We start from the raw sequence: 17,215 nt of genomic DNA on the forward strand, positions 1-17,215 counted from the left end.
TGATGATCCTCCAGCTCAAGAAACTTATCCAGATTAAACTTGCTGTGTTTGCGTGTATATCGAGATTTCCAGTTCTGACATGGCTGTCCAGTGACTGTCCTGTCCAAAGTTCCTTTGTATCCTAACTTAGAGTCATAGCATTCCACTATAAACTAATACAAATTAGTGTTGCATGTAGCTACACTACAAAATAATGTAATTGTATAATATTAGTACAATTTATGTAAAAGTTTCATAGAATTCAACATTTCCTCACATCTTTGCCAGACAGTGTCAGATATATCCCAGCCACACTTATCTTTGTCAAAGTCACATGGTGAGAATGGCACAATTGCTACAGAAGAAACATTGTTCACAACTGACTTGTTCATACTTGTTCATACAAGATGCTCCATCATACCCGAAAAGAATTCACATTTGAGGGTCACGATTGACAAGTTAGCAGCTGGTACTTGTATTACTAACGTCGCATTAGTATTTTCATACAGAAAGTATGGGTCGCCTTGAGGCCACCATTGAAATGAGCTAGAAACAATAGCACCGTCTGAATTATATTGCAAAAACCACAGTTTGAGATTTCCAATGAGTTTTTGGTCATCAGATGATAGAAAAGATAACTGCATCAGCATTCCAAGAGGTGTTTGAATCTCCCAAAAACATTTATCAAATTCCTTCATAGTCAATGAAATCAGTTGTCGATATCCCAGATCAAGATCGATGACCACTTTTCCCTCACACTCTGTAAATGCAAAACAAAATTAAACAACCTGACTATAAATGAGCAAGACAACTGACTTTGGCAAGGACAAAGAAAGCGAACTTTGTAGTCATGATCACTGTAACTGAATGCTAATCCGTCTTTCTGACAATAAGTATCAGTCATTGTATCAACAGTTGGATTTGTGTCACTAAGAACAATTCCACCTAAATTGGAATGAAAGTATGAGACTAGATCTGCAAAGTCTTGTTGTTATTCAATAATCGTTTGCCTACAGACAATCATTTGACTCAAACTTGCAATATCTGCTCAAGCAAAGTAAATAAGTAAAACTAGATTATTCTACAAAAAGTCTGCTAAGTAAATTAACCCAAGCGTTTAATTAATTGCTCTGCATAATTAACTGTGTAGACTACAAAAAGTACCATGATTGCTTTCAGACCACACTCCAGATCAGCTGACATAGCCAAGTGAAAACGTTTGTTACAAGCTAAACTACTAGCTGATTTGACCGTTATTTGCTCCACTGATCACGCGTGTAAGATCAACTCACGGAAATTGTTCCCTGTTGGTGTGACCGGATCATATCGTCTATCTAATTATTGCAATTGCAACCATTTTGACATTCCGGTTGGACATCATCACTTCAAAAATGTTGCTGCCATTGCACGGAAAAGGATAGGTGTAGCAAATGTGACAACTATTAGACACGCATACAAAAGTCTAGCCTATTTCATAAGAATCCGGATATGCTAAAAAAATCGTGCTTTTATCCAAGTTGCTGGCACAAAGCGACACACTCCATGTGTACTGTACCGTCCGATTTCAGAAATGGGCATTTCAGTTTGATGCGCCATTTGACACACACACACACACACACACACACACACACACACACACACACACACACACACACACACACACACACACACACACACACACACACACAGCTCTCCTTTCTATACTATATAAATAGATAGTCCATAAGGTTAATTATCAGAGTCCTAAATTTGCTCAAATTTCAAATAATTAACTAAACAGTACACTATTCATGTAGTACATGTATGTGGTACAGTAGGATGGTGCAGTGTCAAATTAATTAACAACTTCCTGTTTGGCATCACAAGTCTGATTAGAAGGTGTGAATTGCGTCAGTACATACACGTGACCCTGTCTTGCCAAGCATATCCAAACAGCCAAGCCATTGTAGTCTCTATGGCCTTAGGCATAGGTATCCTTTGATTACATACCGTCAACTTCCCTGCATTCACTTGCTCTTGGATAATGACAAAAGGCATTAAAGAAAGCATTATCCCCAAATAGTTCTTGCTCCCTAGTCACAGACCTGCCATTCATGCTGTTCATGTACCGAGTCCAGCAAAGATCTGAGACAGCAAGGCATTAAAACTAGTAGTTCTATTAAATTCTGCTGTTCGTAGCACACTGACCCTCTGTGGGATACTGCCAGGCATTCGTTGGATACTCGCTGATGTACTCATGAGTTGGCCAACCAATGTCACTAGAAAACATGATGACAAGCAGTGAGAAAAACAACAGCAATACAAGCAATGCAATAATCTAACTAAGAATGCAATGATCTTGTACCATTCGACAACATTGGGAAAGACCAGACAAAGAAGCGCTGCTGTCAACAGCATGCTAGGTAGCTGATGGCCTACTGAAAATATATCCATGAGTACACTGTGCACACCACTGTCTCATAAGAGTCTCATGAGATATGGCCTATTCCATATAAGAATTCAGAGCTTTCTTATGTGGGAAGCCCTTACTCATTCGTTTCTCATGACTCTGAGTACTCTTCTTTGCTGCAGATCGATTGCGAGCCATGATATGACTTTCACGCGGATTTCGCATGACCTCAATGCTATGCATAGATGCAGATGGAAAAGCAATTTATAGCTGCACAAGTAGCACAGGTGCCGCAAAAATGCTGCTGGAAACCAAAAATATACAAATAGCTTAGAGGACAATGGTAATAATAAGATGTTTGATTAGATCAGATTAAGTTTTCAGAGCATGGGTGTATAGACTGGTTGAATATGTAGCCTAGGGTTATTTGAATAACACCCACACACAGGACTGGAAGCAAATGAAGAGTACATTTGAGGCTTACAACTCCACTGGGGCTTTTCCAGAGAGGAAAGATGAGAAAGGCGGGTTAGGGACCTAAGGGTGTTCTATTAATATTGGGGTAGTATAGTTGTCAAGTCTGAAAAGGACGGAAATTTAGAATATGTCACGTGACCTCTAAACATTCTGATTCATTCATTAATAATAATAATAAAAAACACTTTTAATTAATTAATTAAAGTCTGGAAAAGATTGTAGTACAGTGTAGTGTAGATATATATTTGCTTGTCGCTGCTCCTGCATAACGCACTAGATTAATTAATTAATCAATTAATAAATTAATAAATAAGTAATTCAGCAATAGGTGCCTAGGCTTCACAACAAGACGTAGTTCAATGTGTGACTAACAACATTGACAATCACGAACTCTACTACACTGAAGTATATCATTGCCAAAAGTCCTACTATAAAGTTGTACGAATGAGCTACAGTGCACAAGCATTGTGACCAAATCACAATTTCAGCAATTTAGCAAAACATCAAAATCCTGCCATTTCAACCTCAGATCAATCAATGCGTTTTGATAGATCTTCGTCACAAGTCAATCTCTTTGTAACAATCTTGGATGAGACCAATCAATGAGTTAAAAACAATAATATAATCAGTCATTCCGCAATCATGTTTACCATCATTTAGTGAGATTGTTTGAGACATCTCTATCAATCTGGATCTGCTCATCTCGTTCAAAGGGCTGAACATTGTTTGAATGAGCACATTCAGAAAAATTGCTTAATTCTGTCGAGGGTACTTGGTACAACACTGTTGTTGATATTTCTGCAAAAAACAAATCATAGAAAACTACTAATTATTAATTAAAATTGTGTTGGATGTTGTAATGTCTTAATTAATTAATAGCATTGACCTCTCAGTCCACTTGTGGATTGAGTTATTAAGTTAATTGCTTACCAGGTTCATAATACGAGTACACACGAGCATAGCTGGGTTTTGCTCCAACAACACAGTGAGTTTGGATCAATAACACGTCGAAACAAGTGTCGATGTTTGACTCAAACTGAAATACAAGTGTGGTGCTCAGTATTAGTTAAATCAACACACACTCTGATGTCGTGTCTTATTACTTTATCAAAGTAGAAAATAGCCTTTCCTCCTTCGACTTCAAACCGACGTATGCCATTGTAGTTCAAGTCAGCAAGCTATACAAACAAGAAATCTTGGATTTAAGCTTCATACTTCAGTTACACGCGAGTAAGTAGACAAGAAATCCAAACACAGATTGATCAAATATACTTGTACAAGTAGACTAGAATATCGGACAAGCAAAGCAAACTATATCATTAGACAACACATACTGATACCAATACTTGTACATACACAACACACAAACATAAACAGTAACATCTAAACAGACCTAAACATCTTGGCTACATTTCTTGCATATTATAATATATCGAGTGGTAAGGTATCAGAAATACCTTCTGCATTACATAATGCTCAGTGGCATATCCTGATGGCAGTTTTAGCTCAACAAGAGCCATTCCTGAGTCTGCATAAGTGGGATGCCACCTAGAAATCACAAAAATATATACTAGAAACAGCACTCTTCAAGTGATGCTGTCCTCATCTACCTAACGCATAGTTCTACAACTAAGGTGCCCTCATTGTATGTCATGTTGATTGCCTGAGAGGAATTTTCAAAAGAATCTGATAAACTGTCAGTACTATTATCGACTAGACTTGGTTCTGTTGGCGAAGAATTCACTGCTTCTGTAATTTCGGAAGTTGACTCCACAGTTGTCTGGGGCGCTGTGATCCACCAATCAAAAGGTGGCAATGATGGAGTAATAAAGTCAGAATTAACCCACATTGGAGAAGACTGTGTTGGTATGTCATTAGCAAACGTAGAAGTTAGTAATGCTAAAAATGTAGTTTGTCCAGACAGTTGGCGACGAGCTGTTACAGTCAAATCATACGACATGTCTGCCTTTAGTTTGTGAACATGGTAGCTCACATTGGCCTAGAAAGTACAAATATGACAAAGAGTTTGTTAATGTTATGGTACAATGAATATAACTTGTATTATTGCTGCTCCATTGCCTGTGTTTTTAACATATAATGCATTCGGAACCTCTATCTAAATACACAAAGTTCATTCAAACACACAACAGGCAACATCATCAAGTAACGTCCACCTCGACTTTCTGTGTTGCTATAGGATCTGAGGGATGAGTCAGTGTGATAGAAGTCCTGTTTGAAATAGAGAGGCTTGTGATATAAATGTGGAATTTCCCTACAGATCCAGATCCACTCTGCGCAAGAGCCATGAGAGCAAGTACAGTATCCTAAGCAAGCAACACAATCAAAATACGACAAAAAGCTGGTATTCTTGATCTATCGATAAAGAATAATTTGGACAACAGTTATCTAAGAAGTGACTTTTCTAGAACCGCCATTTTACCAAGGGTTGCTTTCCTGTGTTGTATTGCTCATCATATATTCATCATCACATCCACCTTTATTCATTAATGATCAAATAAAATTTATTGAATTGTATACCTGTGTAGATCTGTAACCTCCTTTCCCATCCATCTGTCCCACTAGCCACCTGACAATGCAGACGGAATCACCAACACGATTCATATGAGTATATGTAAGCAAAGCATATGATGTGGTCTCCACTGTTCCTGCAGAAGTAGAACAAGTGTTGCGTCTCCTGCATTGCTCAGAGTTGCAAATCCAATGACAATGATTATCTGTATGAGCATAGGCATCTAGTTCTATTTTTCAGTAAGCAAAAAAAACAAATAAGAAGTCACATACCTGTTCTGATAGCACTCTCTTGAAGACGTTTGACAACCAAGTCTGCTCTTGGACTTCCAGCCAAAGAAAGTGCGTATGCAGCCATAGCTCTTATGTAATCATTATAGTTTCCACTATAAGAAATTGCGTTCTCCAAATAGTTCCTTGCTCTACCAATTTTGTAATGCAATGCCCACAAGCAAGACCCTGACGAAGATTTCTACAGAAACATACATCTAGTAAATAACATGCAAGAAGACAAGCATGTGAGTAGACAGGCATACACAGACAAACAGACTCCTTAATCACATATACTCGGTAAGTTTCAAACAATTCCCAAGTGATTTGCATTATGAGCATGTCTAATTGATGTCTGTATGTTCCTTTATATATTTGTGTCTGTCTTTCTGTTCATCCATATGTCTGCCTGTCTATTCGCTGTATTGTGTGACTTCATTGTTTGAAACAAGACATTATCCACTTGCCAACTGTTTGCCAGCTTCAACCAATGTAATCAAAGAATATGCTGTCAATGTAGTAGCTCTGTCCTCTCGCATACCACACTACAGAACAAACAAAATGATAGCAAAACAATCACACTAGTCTGTCACCTAGATCAACAGTTACAGTGAGATGATAACACTGTCCATCTTCAACAAATGAGCCATCATATCGCTGTCTGTTCATTAACCAACAGAGGCTTTTCAGCATAGACGTTTCATCAATATACATCACATCCATTGCCAGAGCATAAATTCGTAAAACAAATGCAGTCAAGCTGGTAACGATAGGCATGTCAGACACATATGACAGGCAAATAAAATGATTTACTAACCATGTGCTACTAGAAGGACTTCTATTACCCCAAATAGCATAGCCACCATCAGACCTCTGAAATGTAAGCTGACGTTGGTATCCTACCACAGTAGAAATCAGCAGTGTAAATGACAAATAATATACAAATTTCATGTACCAATCTCCATGTATCGAGTAGCTTTACTGTCTATCTCTGATGTAAGTTGATTCGTTTTCATAAGATATTGTTTGATCACTACAGCTGGAGCAAAATTGACCATGTTCTGTTCCCCACATCCTGATGGCATACGTAATAGCGATCCCAAGGAGTTGATTGCAGGTCCCAAAATGTCTCCTGCAACAAATCACTTGTTCAACTAACGATGATTCTGGCACTCACAGTACGTTTGTTGTTCTACCAGATACTGACAGAAATCCTGCAACTGAATCGTTGACAAATGAAGGAGGAAGATCTAACGTCAATGTTGCAATTGAATTCCCTTGAATTTGAATGCTTTTGTAGTATTCCTGTGGAATTCCTTCAAGCTATGTATAGAAACAAATAGATGTCAACATGTCAGTGGCTAATTGATGCACTACAATAATGCTAAAATATAGTAATATCAAGAACTGTAACTACAAGGAACTAACTCTTAAAATAGACATTCTGAAAATAGAATAAAGCAAATTGACTGCTGTATAAAACCATTCATGTATCTTATTGTACAAAAGTTTAGAGGTTACAATAAAACTAGAAAATATAGAAACCAGAATACATAATGAAAGCACAATTACAAAACTACAATTATATAACATTGCAATACTTGATGGCAAGCCCAAACTAAAGTCAATTATCATACACACCTCAACTAGCAGCATCCTCAAAACAGTGTCTGACTCCAGATTAGATTTTGCTGTAACCTGGACGGGTATGTAGCCGAGCTTCCGAGGAACAATCGGAAAACGTGCCGTCCAAATATCGTTGGCAGGTACAGTCAGCACTGTATATCCTGACGTAAAACTTTCAACCAAATCAAATGCATCCGTTGAATTATCAATACTCAACACAACCTAATACACAGTTTAATCCACACAACAATTATATCAATCAAATCTACACAGTAAAACTTGATACAGACATGTAGATCCTTGTGAAAGTAATTGAACACGTTGGCAATGATTTCAACTTCTTCGCCTCTGATCACAGAAAATGGCAAGCTTAGAGAGACAAAGAACTGTTTGAAAACAAGAAGAGAGGATGGCGAATCAACAATCCCCAGTGGAGTATTTGAAGACAAAGCAAACGCATCGACTATCCAACTTGTTATTGTGTGTGGAACTGTTAGATTCGCATGCCATTCACCTTGTTCACTGTAACAACAAAATTTTGGTTGATAATATTGTCTATCTTACGTAGCAACAGCAACCCACTTGGTTTGAATGGTTTTCCATAACCAAACCTCTGGAAAGTCAGACCGCACTTGTTTCCTTGGCAATGATGTGTAACTTGACGGTATCGGATCTACAGTGTCTGATAAGATATGATAGATCATCAGAAGGTGACAATTAACAGTGTTGCAGTGCTAATCATATAGTACCATTGAAAGCTTGACGTTTAATTCGTCGACTATTGCCAAGACCGAAAAAGTAATTGCTGATCACGTTCATTCCAGATTCCTTCAACATAAGAAAGAAAGCTTCAGCTTCCATGTACGTATCTTGCAACACAGTCTATACATATACTATAGATGTCCGCTACCTTAAAAACACGTGGCACTTTGACAGTCTTCCACCATGATTTCCACCAGTGTCGAGGATCGTTTTGAGATGTACTTTTATCCTCTAACAAGGAGTATAACGACATTTCATATTCGACCTAAAAATCTAAGCAATTAACAACAAAGCAGGCTATGCTAAAATTTGTAGCTCACGTTGCTTCTTGTCACTTGACTGCTGCATAAAGTTGGTAACAAAAGAATGCTCTTGTCTACAGCAGTCAAACTGACTGTTGCACGTGGAAGCGTCTTCACTGATATCTCTACATATTCTTCTGGACGAACTTCACTTTGACTGAATGACAAGGCAACCTACCCCAATAATTTTATGATAATCAAAACTACTTATACTATGTGAATAATAGAATAAGACCTCATGTTCAAAACAAGTTTCGATAACAAAATTAACAACATCTTGTACTGCAAATCCTTTGTTTGTTGTGTAAAAAGATAAAAGTTGGAAGTCCGGTGCCAGAGAGCAGTTAATGTATAAGCTGAATGTAAACTCATACACACCACTAAACTCTCGTGAAGAGAGTGTATCAAGTGAGACACTCCATGCATTCCAGATTTTCTCTTTGGAAATAGTCTATTACAAAAATAGATAAATCAATGTAAACTAGCTCTATAGATGACAGTTGAGCTCACCATCAAGTGAAGTGTTTCATTAATTTTGGTTGTGCTGAAGACAGTGAAAGTGGGACTGTGTCCTGCCTAAAGAACAAATTAGATCACCACAAACTAGACAAATGCAATTTCACACGACGACACACAATGACAGACAGACGAACCAGCAGGCAAGTGAGTACAGAAGCAAGTGGATGAGTAAGCATACATAAAAAGACTGCACAGCAATGCGTATCTTAATTCACAACGGCCTATAGAACTTACCACCATCACTGGCCACTCTGCTTCAATAGACATGTATGTATCTGTTACAGACTGAAACAACTGCACATCATGAACCAAAGAGAAATCAGAATAAACTCCTCTTGTCCCATTGACAGTAGCCTTAGTCACACATCACTAAATTGAGGTACAGTACTAGTCATACCAATACATAGTCTTACCTGCAGTGAAATTAAACTGTTAAACTTGTTTTGTCTATAGAATACTTTGTGTGATGCTGTCCCATTCACCACAGCAAGTGCGACAACATCCAATAGTTCATCATCACCAAAGATCACCAAGGTTACCTCAGACACATCGAGGGCAGGCAAACCATCAGGTTTTGCAACCCAAATCTGGCAACATCACAGTAATTTTGATAGTACAGAGCAATATATGTGATTTTGTATGTAGTTGCATTGGCCACTTACTGTAACATAAAACGGCAAACCAGCCTTAAAGAAAGAACGAGTTCCTGGTAAGAAACTTAGAGTGTAAGGCTCTCTGGCCACAAAGAGATAGTCTGACGTGTTGTATGTTACAACTGTTCCTCGCTCTGTTACAGTGGCGTTCAACTCCAAACCTTCCGGCAGAACACCATGCACAACATAGAAGAAGTCCACTGCAGATTCAAGGTGCAACGAGAAAGAAACTAGTCCATTAATCTGGCAAACAGTTTCTCGTTAAGCAACCTTACATTCTGTCAAATATCTGCTGAAGACTTACAGCATAGCAAACTTCAATTGATGTTCTTTCTAAGTAAGAGTAATCACTTTCAAATTTTGACGTGACTTGCAAACAGAGAATTCCCTTTACTGGTCGACCATATGTGTACCTAACGATAGTCATAAAGAATGACGAAGAGAGTGTCAACAAATCTGTCACTAGCTAAAATCTTGCATTATGCATAACAGGGTCTGCATTGAGTTTGATAGCCTAAAATACTATTTAATCAAAGCTGTCTAGATCTTTTGAATTATATCAAAATTAAAACAACACGAAAACCCCCACTACTGTTAGATGCAACAATATCCAATAGCCGAGCACGATCTGACACCCACTCAAACAGATAAAGTGATTAAGACCAGTTCATGCAAATGTTGTACACTGAAAAAAACACTTGTCTATCATGCTACAACCTAGTAATTACTATGTCACAGTTGTACCTCTGACATCATTACCTTGAGTACATGATCACTTATTCATAAAAAGCCAACAATGTTTCTGTCTAAATGTATGTACATGATAAACAATGACTGTCACACAACTAGTACATAAACATATAAGAATTCAAACCATGCACAAGCCAACCCAAGCAAGAGTCAGTGTACAAGCTGTCAGCAGTATGTTATGCATTGATTGCAGTACCTACAATAACTACACTCTCTTACCTCGCTGAAGCTGCGCCAGTTAGATTTGTGTCCCCATAAACAACGTAGAGTGGAATAAAGAGCTCAACGTCAAACTTGGATAAAACTAACACAAACATTGTTATATGACCATCTTACAGTGTGCTCTAAAAGTGCAAACTCACCATAGTCTTTGACATCAAAACAAGCAGACTGGACAACAAACTGAAAAAGGCAACAGGCTGTTGTAGAATACAACTGATTCATACTGACAGGCATACACTTCTTCTTCGTGGTGACTGTTGTGTACGCATGATCACTGTGATATTCCAAGTGCCAAGTGTAGGCTCCGATGACAAGGGCAATGAACGAGTAACAAGTCCTGAAAACGAAGTATATGTAGACGTTAATGACAAAGTGTATTAGAAGTATCAACATACCGTTCATTGGCTGCAGGTTAGTCCACTTGATCACGGACTTACCTCCCCCATCCTATTATGAAAACTGATTACTCTTGCAAACAGGGTACAGAGTATCAACCAGATTACTGACCAATATTTCTACAGTGATCTAAACATATAAAAGTAACAAATGTGTTTACATAAAAAATTTGAATACGTATATGAAATAACACCAACGTTCTGCGTTGATGGCTTCATGTCGTAATTGAGAACAACAATTCTCATATTCACTTTAAAACAACAAATGTAGTTTAATATCAATATAAATACTAATTATGTACAAGTAATTGGTGTCAGTTTATATGTGTTCCTGAGTTTCTTCATATCATTCTCATTCAATTTTTATATTTATTCCTATGCTGTTTAATACATTTAGTCTGTTTATACACAAAGTATAACTCCATGGCCACCCGAATGTGTTAATTAAAGCTTAAAGTTGGAGGTTGAAACACATTTAAATCAAAGTAATATCCTTCTATCTGATTGCATGCTACTGAAAACTTGGCAACTGGATCTAAATTAATTAGTCAATTTGACATGTTTTATCTCTTAAACACGTTATCTAGAATACCTGGCCCCTGTGCCATTTTAATACACCAAAGGCGATGTTTAATCAATCATTGTGAACCGCCGGTTAATCACAAAATAACATCAAACAAAAAAAACAAGCTTTAGCATGTAATTACTGTAGCATGATGTTTTAAGTTTATTGAATCAAATGTTTGGCTACATAGTATACAAACGTGTACATGCATGTATGCACACACATACACAAACAAACAATCACACACACACACACACACACACACACACACACACACACACACACACACACACACACACAGACACACACACACACACACACACACACACAGACACACACAGCCAAACACACACACACACACACACACACACACACACACACATGCACACACACAGTGACACACACACACACACACACACACACACACACACACACACACACACACACTCACACACACACACACACACACACACACTGCAACACACACTTGCACGCACAAACACACACACACACACACACACACACACACACACACACTCACACTGTGACACACACACACACACACACACACACACACACACACACACACACACACACACACACACACTGCTGTTATTTACAGATTCAAACAAAATAATCTAAATATAGATAAAAACTAAAAAATTAAATCATTGCAATCATATTTAATTTGCATCAATTCACCTGTTTGACCCGCTTTGTAGACTGGTTTGTCTGTCTGTACCAGAACAGTGGGACCTCTTGCGGCAACACTTACTGTTGTCTTGTCATCGATAACCATTTGACTGTCAGACATTCCAGTCACAGAAAGCTCATACACTCCCTCGTTCAAGTCTTCAGGCACCTATCAACATGATCAACAGCAATATAACACATCTTTCCTTCTGCAAAAGTAAAAATTGTATCAACAACACCTCCAAAGTAAAATATTCCAACTTCATGTCACCATATGCTGCATCACAAACATACTATGCAAAAGACTAACTAACAAGAACACACACAGCCTTTGACCTTTATGTCTAGATGTATAGTTTGATGTAAACTCAAGGTCTCCAAAATTGTTCCAAAGGCTTACAGTCAAACTTAGAGGTGTTTCTACACCTTGTAGAAGTATGTTGATTGTCACCTCATCACTTTGGCGAAGTACACCAGGAACCATCATCACATAGCCTCCACAGCATCTGAAGCCATAATATAAAATTGTTAACTAATTATTACCTTAACACAAGTACCACATGCCCACTATATCATTCACCTGCCATCTAGTGTTGCAACAGAAGAGCAAATGTCCATACACCTGGACTCTACAATAAGTTAACCTCATTGAGAGAACAAACTAAATACAAATTTTCATACCAATAACTTCGTAAGTAATGTTGAATCCAGCACCATTATAATAACAATTGTTACGATTGTAACGTGAGAATGAAACAAACACATTTCCAGTTGATGAATAGAAGGTGACTGCTGTATCTGCTACATCTTTGCCGTTGACTGTTTCATTAACTTCATCAGTTTGGAGTGTCACCACTGCATCCTCACAGTATCGAAGTTTTGGATCCGATCTAACCGTAATTTGCAAATAGTTCCCAATGGAAACAGGAGATTGTATCTCCCAGTGGCAGTTAACCCAATCTGGAAGCCGACGACCATCATGGTTATGTATAGTTGGGGTTATAATAGAACCACTTTTGTCACTTATAATTGGATTGCCACAATCTACAAAATCATAGAACAAAAACGTGCACATCTAATACAACTTGATATACAATATACTTCAGCATACCAACACGACAATCAAAGTGGGTGAAGCCAGGACGACATTGACACACATCAGGTGAAATGCAAGAACCTTTGTTAGTGCACGATTTCGTGCATTTTGCTGCAACAATCAATACTAGGATAACTAGTTGAATCTATTGACATTAAAGCTGTGGCTTACGTAAGCAAGTAGTTCTATCAGGGCCAAGATAGTATCGTGGACTGCAGGCACAGAATGGGCCATTCACACCATCAACACAATACTGTGAGCAATGGAGCTTGTGTGCAGAACAGCCTCCACTAACTGTAAAAAAACAAACACGAGAAAGTTCATGCAAACACCATGAATTAGCTTGCATTAAGTTAGGCACAAATACAGCTATAGTTCAGCCTGACACACAGCTTACCCTCTGTACAAGGACTTCTAGTAAAGACAAAGTCATCAAGAGCAATCATACAGTCATCACACATTGCAAACTCAATCTCGAGTAATCCTTCATATGATTGAGGCAGAGAGAACATACCAATAGCCCAGTTTGTTACAGATTGGTCATTTCCCATAGCAGGCTTTAAATAGAATTCCGTTTGAATTAATCCATTCACTAATGATCGCACAACGTAACTCCACGTCATATCTGCACTTCGAGTTTCTAAACTGTAGTGAAATCTAAAGCATTGATATCCGCTGTTAGGAACAGGAAGACTCCTCAATCTTGAATACCACTTCTTATAGCACCTAGTCCATACATAACGGAGATAATGTGTCAAATATCCAAATGCTAAAAACAGACAATTAACAAGCAAGTAAATCATTCTCATTCAAACAATCAAATTAATGTTACTGACTACTGTTGGAAGTTAATGTTGCATTAAAGGGGTAGTAACCCCTCTGCAAAGCATAAGATGATTGATAGCCAGTCGAACGTTGCCAGGATGTCACTTTGCAAGGAGAGACTTGCTTAACTCGTTTCCAGCCACACGTTGATGTGTCAAACGTACAACTGGGATCTATAAAAACCAATAACTGTAAACTAGTAATGTTTTCCTGATTACAAAGAGCAAAACATGTACTGGCCTCTAGAACATGGAATAACAGTAAGGTTTGCAATATTGGTGTATTCTCTAAGCGAGAGCTTAGAGCGTAACACAATTCGAATTTCCAAAGCCACAATATCTCTTCTCTCCACAGACAGAGCAAAGGCAGCAGATCTCCAACCTCTCCTCATTGGAGGTGCTGTCCATGCCATATATTGTTTGACTCGATTCTTCTCATTATCAGACATAATAATTATCTCAGCATATGGTTGGTAGTAAGATGTCTCGTAGTCAAATGAAACGCAGCGTTGTGCTTGAATGCCTTTACGCCAGAGTGTGAATGCAATGTATGGACGGTTCCCATCAGTGTTGCAGAGATTGCCATTCCACAAGAAAGACATGTAGTGAACTGGTACACAAACACAAACACAAGTCATGAAAACACAGAAACAGCCAAAGATCCATTTGTCATAGTCAGCAAATCAATCTAAACATTGTTGTAATAGATAGAATTACTCATTACATGTTTTTCTACACAACTCTAGACTGTATACAGAAGATGTGAAACTAGCATGTCATATAGGGTCTACACTTCTTGCCACTCAAGCTGAAAAACATGATTATAAATTATTCAAAATCAACGTAAAAGTTCATTTAAAGCCTTGAAGCTTTATTTCAACTAGCTGATTTGCCCGTTCTTTGCCTGGGCAAATTAACACCGTATAGCACTACCTCCTGGCTATTGGGTGAAGGCAACACAAAATCCTGGATACATGCCTACTCAACATTCCTGTTAGACAATGTCATTTCGAAGATGTTGCTGCCGTTGCACAAAACAGGTGTATCGAACGTGGCAGCTATTCAACGGACACATACACAGAAGAACGAAGAGAGACGTATTTGAAGGACCCAGATGTACTTGAAAAATGTTGCTTTTACCTATATTGCTGGTAATAAATGACACACGCTCTGTGTGTACCGTCCAAGGTCAGAATAATGGGTATTTCAGATTCAGTGGAGATCTGATGTGCCGTTCTAGAGAAATCAGAGCGCAAGAGAATGTGGTTCCATTGGAGAGAAATAAGAACTCTACGCCTTCACTTTCTACAACAGTTGGATCAACGTGCACGAGCAAATTTGGTAGAGCTGTTGACTCACCCTTATGAAAATATATGCACACACACACACACTTTAGTAAATTGATTAAGTAAATTAAGCTGCACGTACATTTTGCTCAATCAAGTGATTCAATGAATTAATCGTCTGTATTGTCAAGAATGAGAAAGTGTTGTCAACTACACCTATCTGTATAATTGCATATCTGCTGCTTGCCAATAACTGTCTTTCTGCTTAATTAACTACCGTACTGTATGTACATCCATAGTAACATGCATATATACACTAGCTGTACTGTTGAACATAAATTTGACCTGTTCGATAACGAATAGTCTTGTAAGTGACCTTCCATTGATGCACAAATTGATAAACCATAAAGAAACTGTTGTTGTAACTTTCAGGCCACCGGTAAGGACGATAAACCCAAAATGACATGTACTTGTTATCTGGGCAAGGAACATCTGTTGTTGCAGCAAATACAGACTCAATACTATTTGATGCATAGCAGCGATTGTCAGATCCCACAATAAAGACTGGGTAACCAAGAGTTCGAGCTGCAACTGAACAGTAATACGAAGCTCTGCCTCGCTCTGGAGGCCATCGATAGAAAAGCCCATCATAGTAGTCGAGTGGGTGAAAAGGCAAATTCAACATGGAAGTGGGTTTTCGGCACCCAATCACATCAAACCCTACACAATGAGGAAGGCATAAACAAACACAATAATAATTGACAAATTCATTAAATGAACAGACGTATTTACTTCATATCACATATCATGCTGTGTCCTTTGAATTGCCAAAAATGATGACTTATCTTATTTATTGCAATAAACTGTAACCATGATATAAACATTTCCCACTCACTTATTCATGCAAAAACATAATTCACTCATCCATCTATTTACTGCTCGCTCAGTACTAATGCCAACTTGAATATGAGTGATAGAACTGTTCAATTGGTAGCTATATTTTTGTTCATTTAATTAATTAATAAAACATGTAATTAAAAAACATGCAGGTATGGCACAGTGCACGCAGGTATTGCACGGTAGCTGGACATTATTCCAGGTCATCACAACCTGCAGCACTTATAGAAAACAGTGCTTCTGGGATCTACTCGGATCCTTCGTAAAGTCATGTCTTCTTTCTAGACAGCCGTGATGGTCTAAGTACTTCTGAAGCAGGGTTTGCTTCCAGTACTTGTAATAGACTTTACAAACCAGACTGATCTGGTTGAGCATGACAAAATAAAAAGAAATCTCTCACATGTAGTAAACTGTTTGTTGAAATGAGCAAATGCAAACTGTGTGTGTGTGTGTGTGTGTGTGTGTGTGTGTGTGCGCGCGTGCGCGCGCGCTGTGGCTCAACTGGTTAGAGTGCGTTTAGAGAATGGAAACATCCGGAACCTTGCAGGGTTGCAAGTTCAAGTCACAGTGATGGTGAGCTATGGCATAATTTCCTTGAGCAAGAAACTTACACACAATTGCCTCTTTCCAATCAGGAGTATAAATGAGTACCTGGTCTTTGACCGGGGTGGCAAAGGCCTTCGACTGCGACAAAGTCCATCAGCCACTGGGGTCCGGATGAGACTTCAGGTGCCCACACCACAGTTGGCGTTGCAGTCGGTGGTTCTGCGAGTACTGGCCAGGCTCCAGGAGATTGCTTAGCACGGTCCATAGCTCCTACTTAGTGCATAGGAATCCAGCCATGCATCTGGCTGGGGCATTACTGTTTAACGGCAGCTCCTTATCCATTTTGCCATGTGTGTGTGTGTGTGTGTGTGTGTGTGTGTGTGTGTGTGTGTGCGTGCGTGCGTGCGTGTGTGTGTGTGTGTGCGTGCATGTGTG

General features: G+C 38.6%; 2 protein-coding genes across 2 annotated transcripts; both read right to left on the minus strand.

Annotated features, from left to right (window-relative positions):
- Window positions 1–50: 50 nt before the first annotated feature.
- On the minus strand, window positions 51–821 carry LOC134191676 (uncharacterized). Its single transcript, XM_062660295.1, has 3 exons — window positions 401–821; window positions 257–334; window positions 51–152 (listed from the first exon to the last, which is right to left on the minus strand). Exons 1-3 carry the CDS (start codon window positions 675–677, stop codon window positions 133–135), a joined length of 375 nt encoding a protein of 124 aa, XP_062516279.1. The 5' UTR covers window positions 678–821; the 3' UTR covers window positions 51–132.
- A 2,376-nt stretch (window positions 822–3,197) lies between these two features.
- Window positions 3,198–6,026, minus strand: LOC134190892 (C3 and PZP-like alpha-2-macroglobulin domain-containing protein 8). The gene is made up of 10 exons (XM_062659430.1): window positions 5,648–6,026; window positions 5,384–5,580; window positions 5,020–5,169; window positions 4,902–4,961; window positions 4,456–4,844; window positions 4,303–4,393; window positions 3,949–4,023; window positions 3,776–3,881; window positions 3,496–3,643; window positions 3,198–3,429 (listed from the first exon to the last, which is right to left on the minus strand). Exons 1-9 carry the CDS (start codon window positions 5,730–5,732, stop codon window positions 3,498–3,500), a joined length of 1,299 nt encoding a protein of 432 aa, XP_062515414.1. The 5' UTR covers window positions 5,733–6,026; the 3' UTR covers window positions 3,198–3,429; window positions 3,496–3,497.
- Between the last annotated feature and the right edge of the window lie 11,189 nt (window positions 6,027–17,215).

Source organism: Corticium candelabrum, chromosome 15, assembly GCF_963422355.1.
Source record: "Corticium candelabrum chromosome 15, ooCorCand1.1, whole genome shotgun sequence".
NCBI lineage: Eukaryota > Metazoa > Porifera > Homoscleromorpha > Homosclerophorida > Plakinidae > Corticium > Corticium candelabrum.

Coding starts and splice junctions, on each gene's coding strand:
- LOC134191676 (XM_062660295.1), bottom strand. CDS start 677: ATGAAGGAATTTGATAAATGTTTTTGGGAGATTCAAACACCTCTTGGA. Junction 335..400: donor CAAATGTGAATTCTTTTCGG/GTATGATGGAGC, acceptor TTTCTTCTGTAG/CAATTGTGCCATTCTCACCA. Junction 153..256: donor TGACACTGTCTGGCAAAGAT/GTGAGGAAATGT, acceptor AATTTGTATTAG/TTTATAGTGGAATGCTATGA.
- LOC134190892 (XM_062659430.1), bottom strand. CDS start 5,732: ATGGCTGCATACGCACTTTCTTTGGCTGGAAGTCCAAGAGCAGACTTG. Junction 5,170..5,383: donor GAGGTTACAGATCTACACAG/GTATACAATTCA, acceptor TTGCTTGCTTAG/GATACTGTACTTGCTCTCAT. Junction 4,845..4,901: donor ATGGAGCAGCAATAATACAA/GTTATATTCATT, acceptor TGTACTTTCTAG/GCCAATGTGAGCTACCATGT.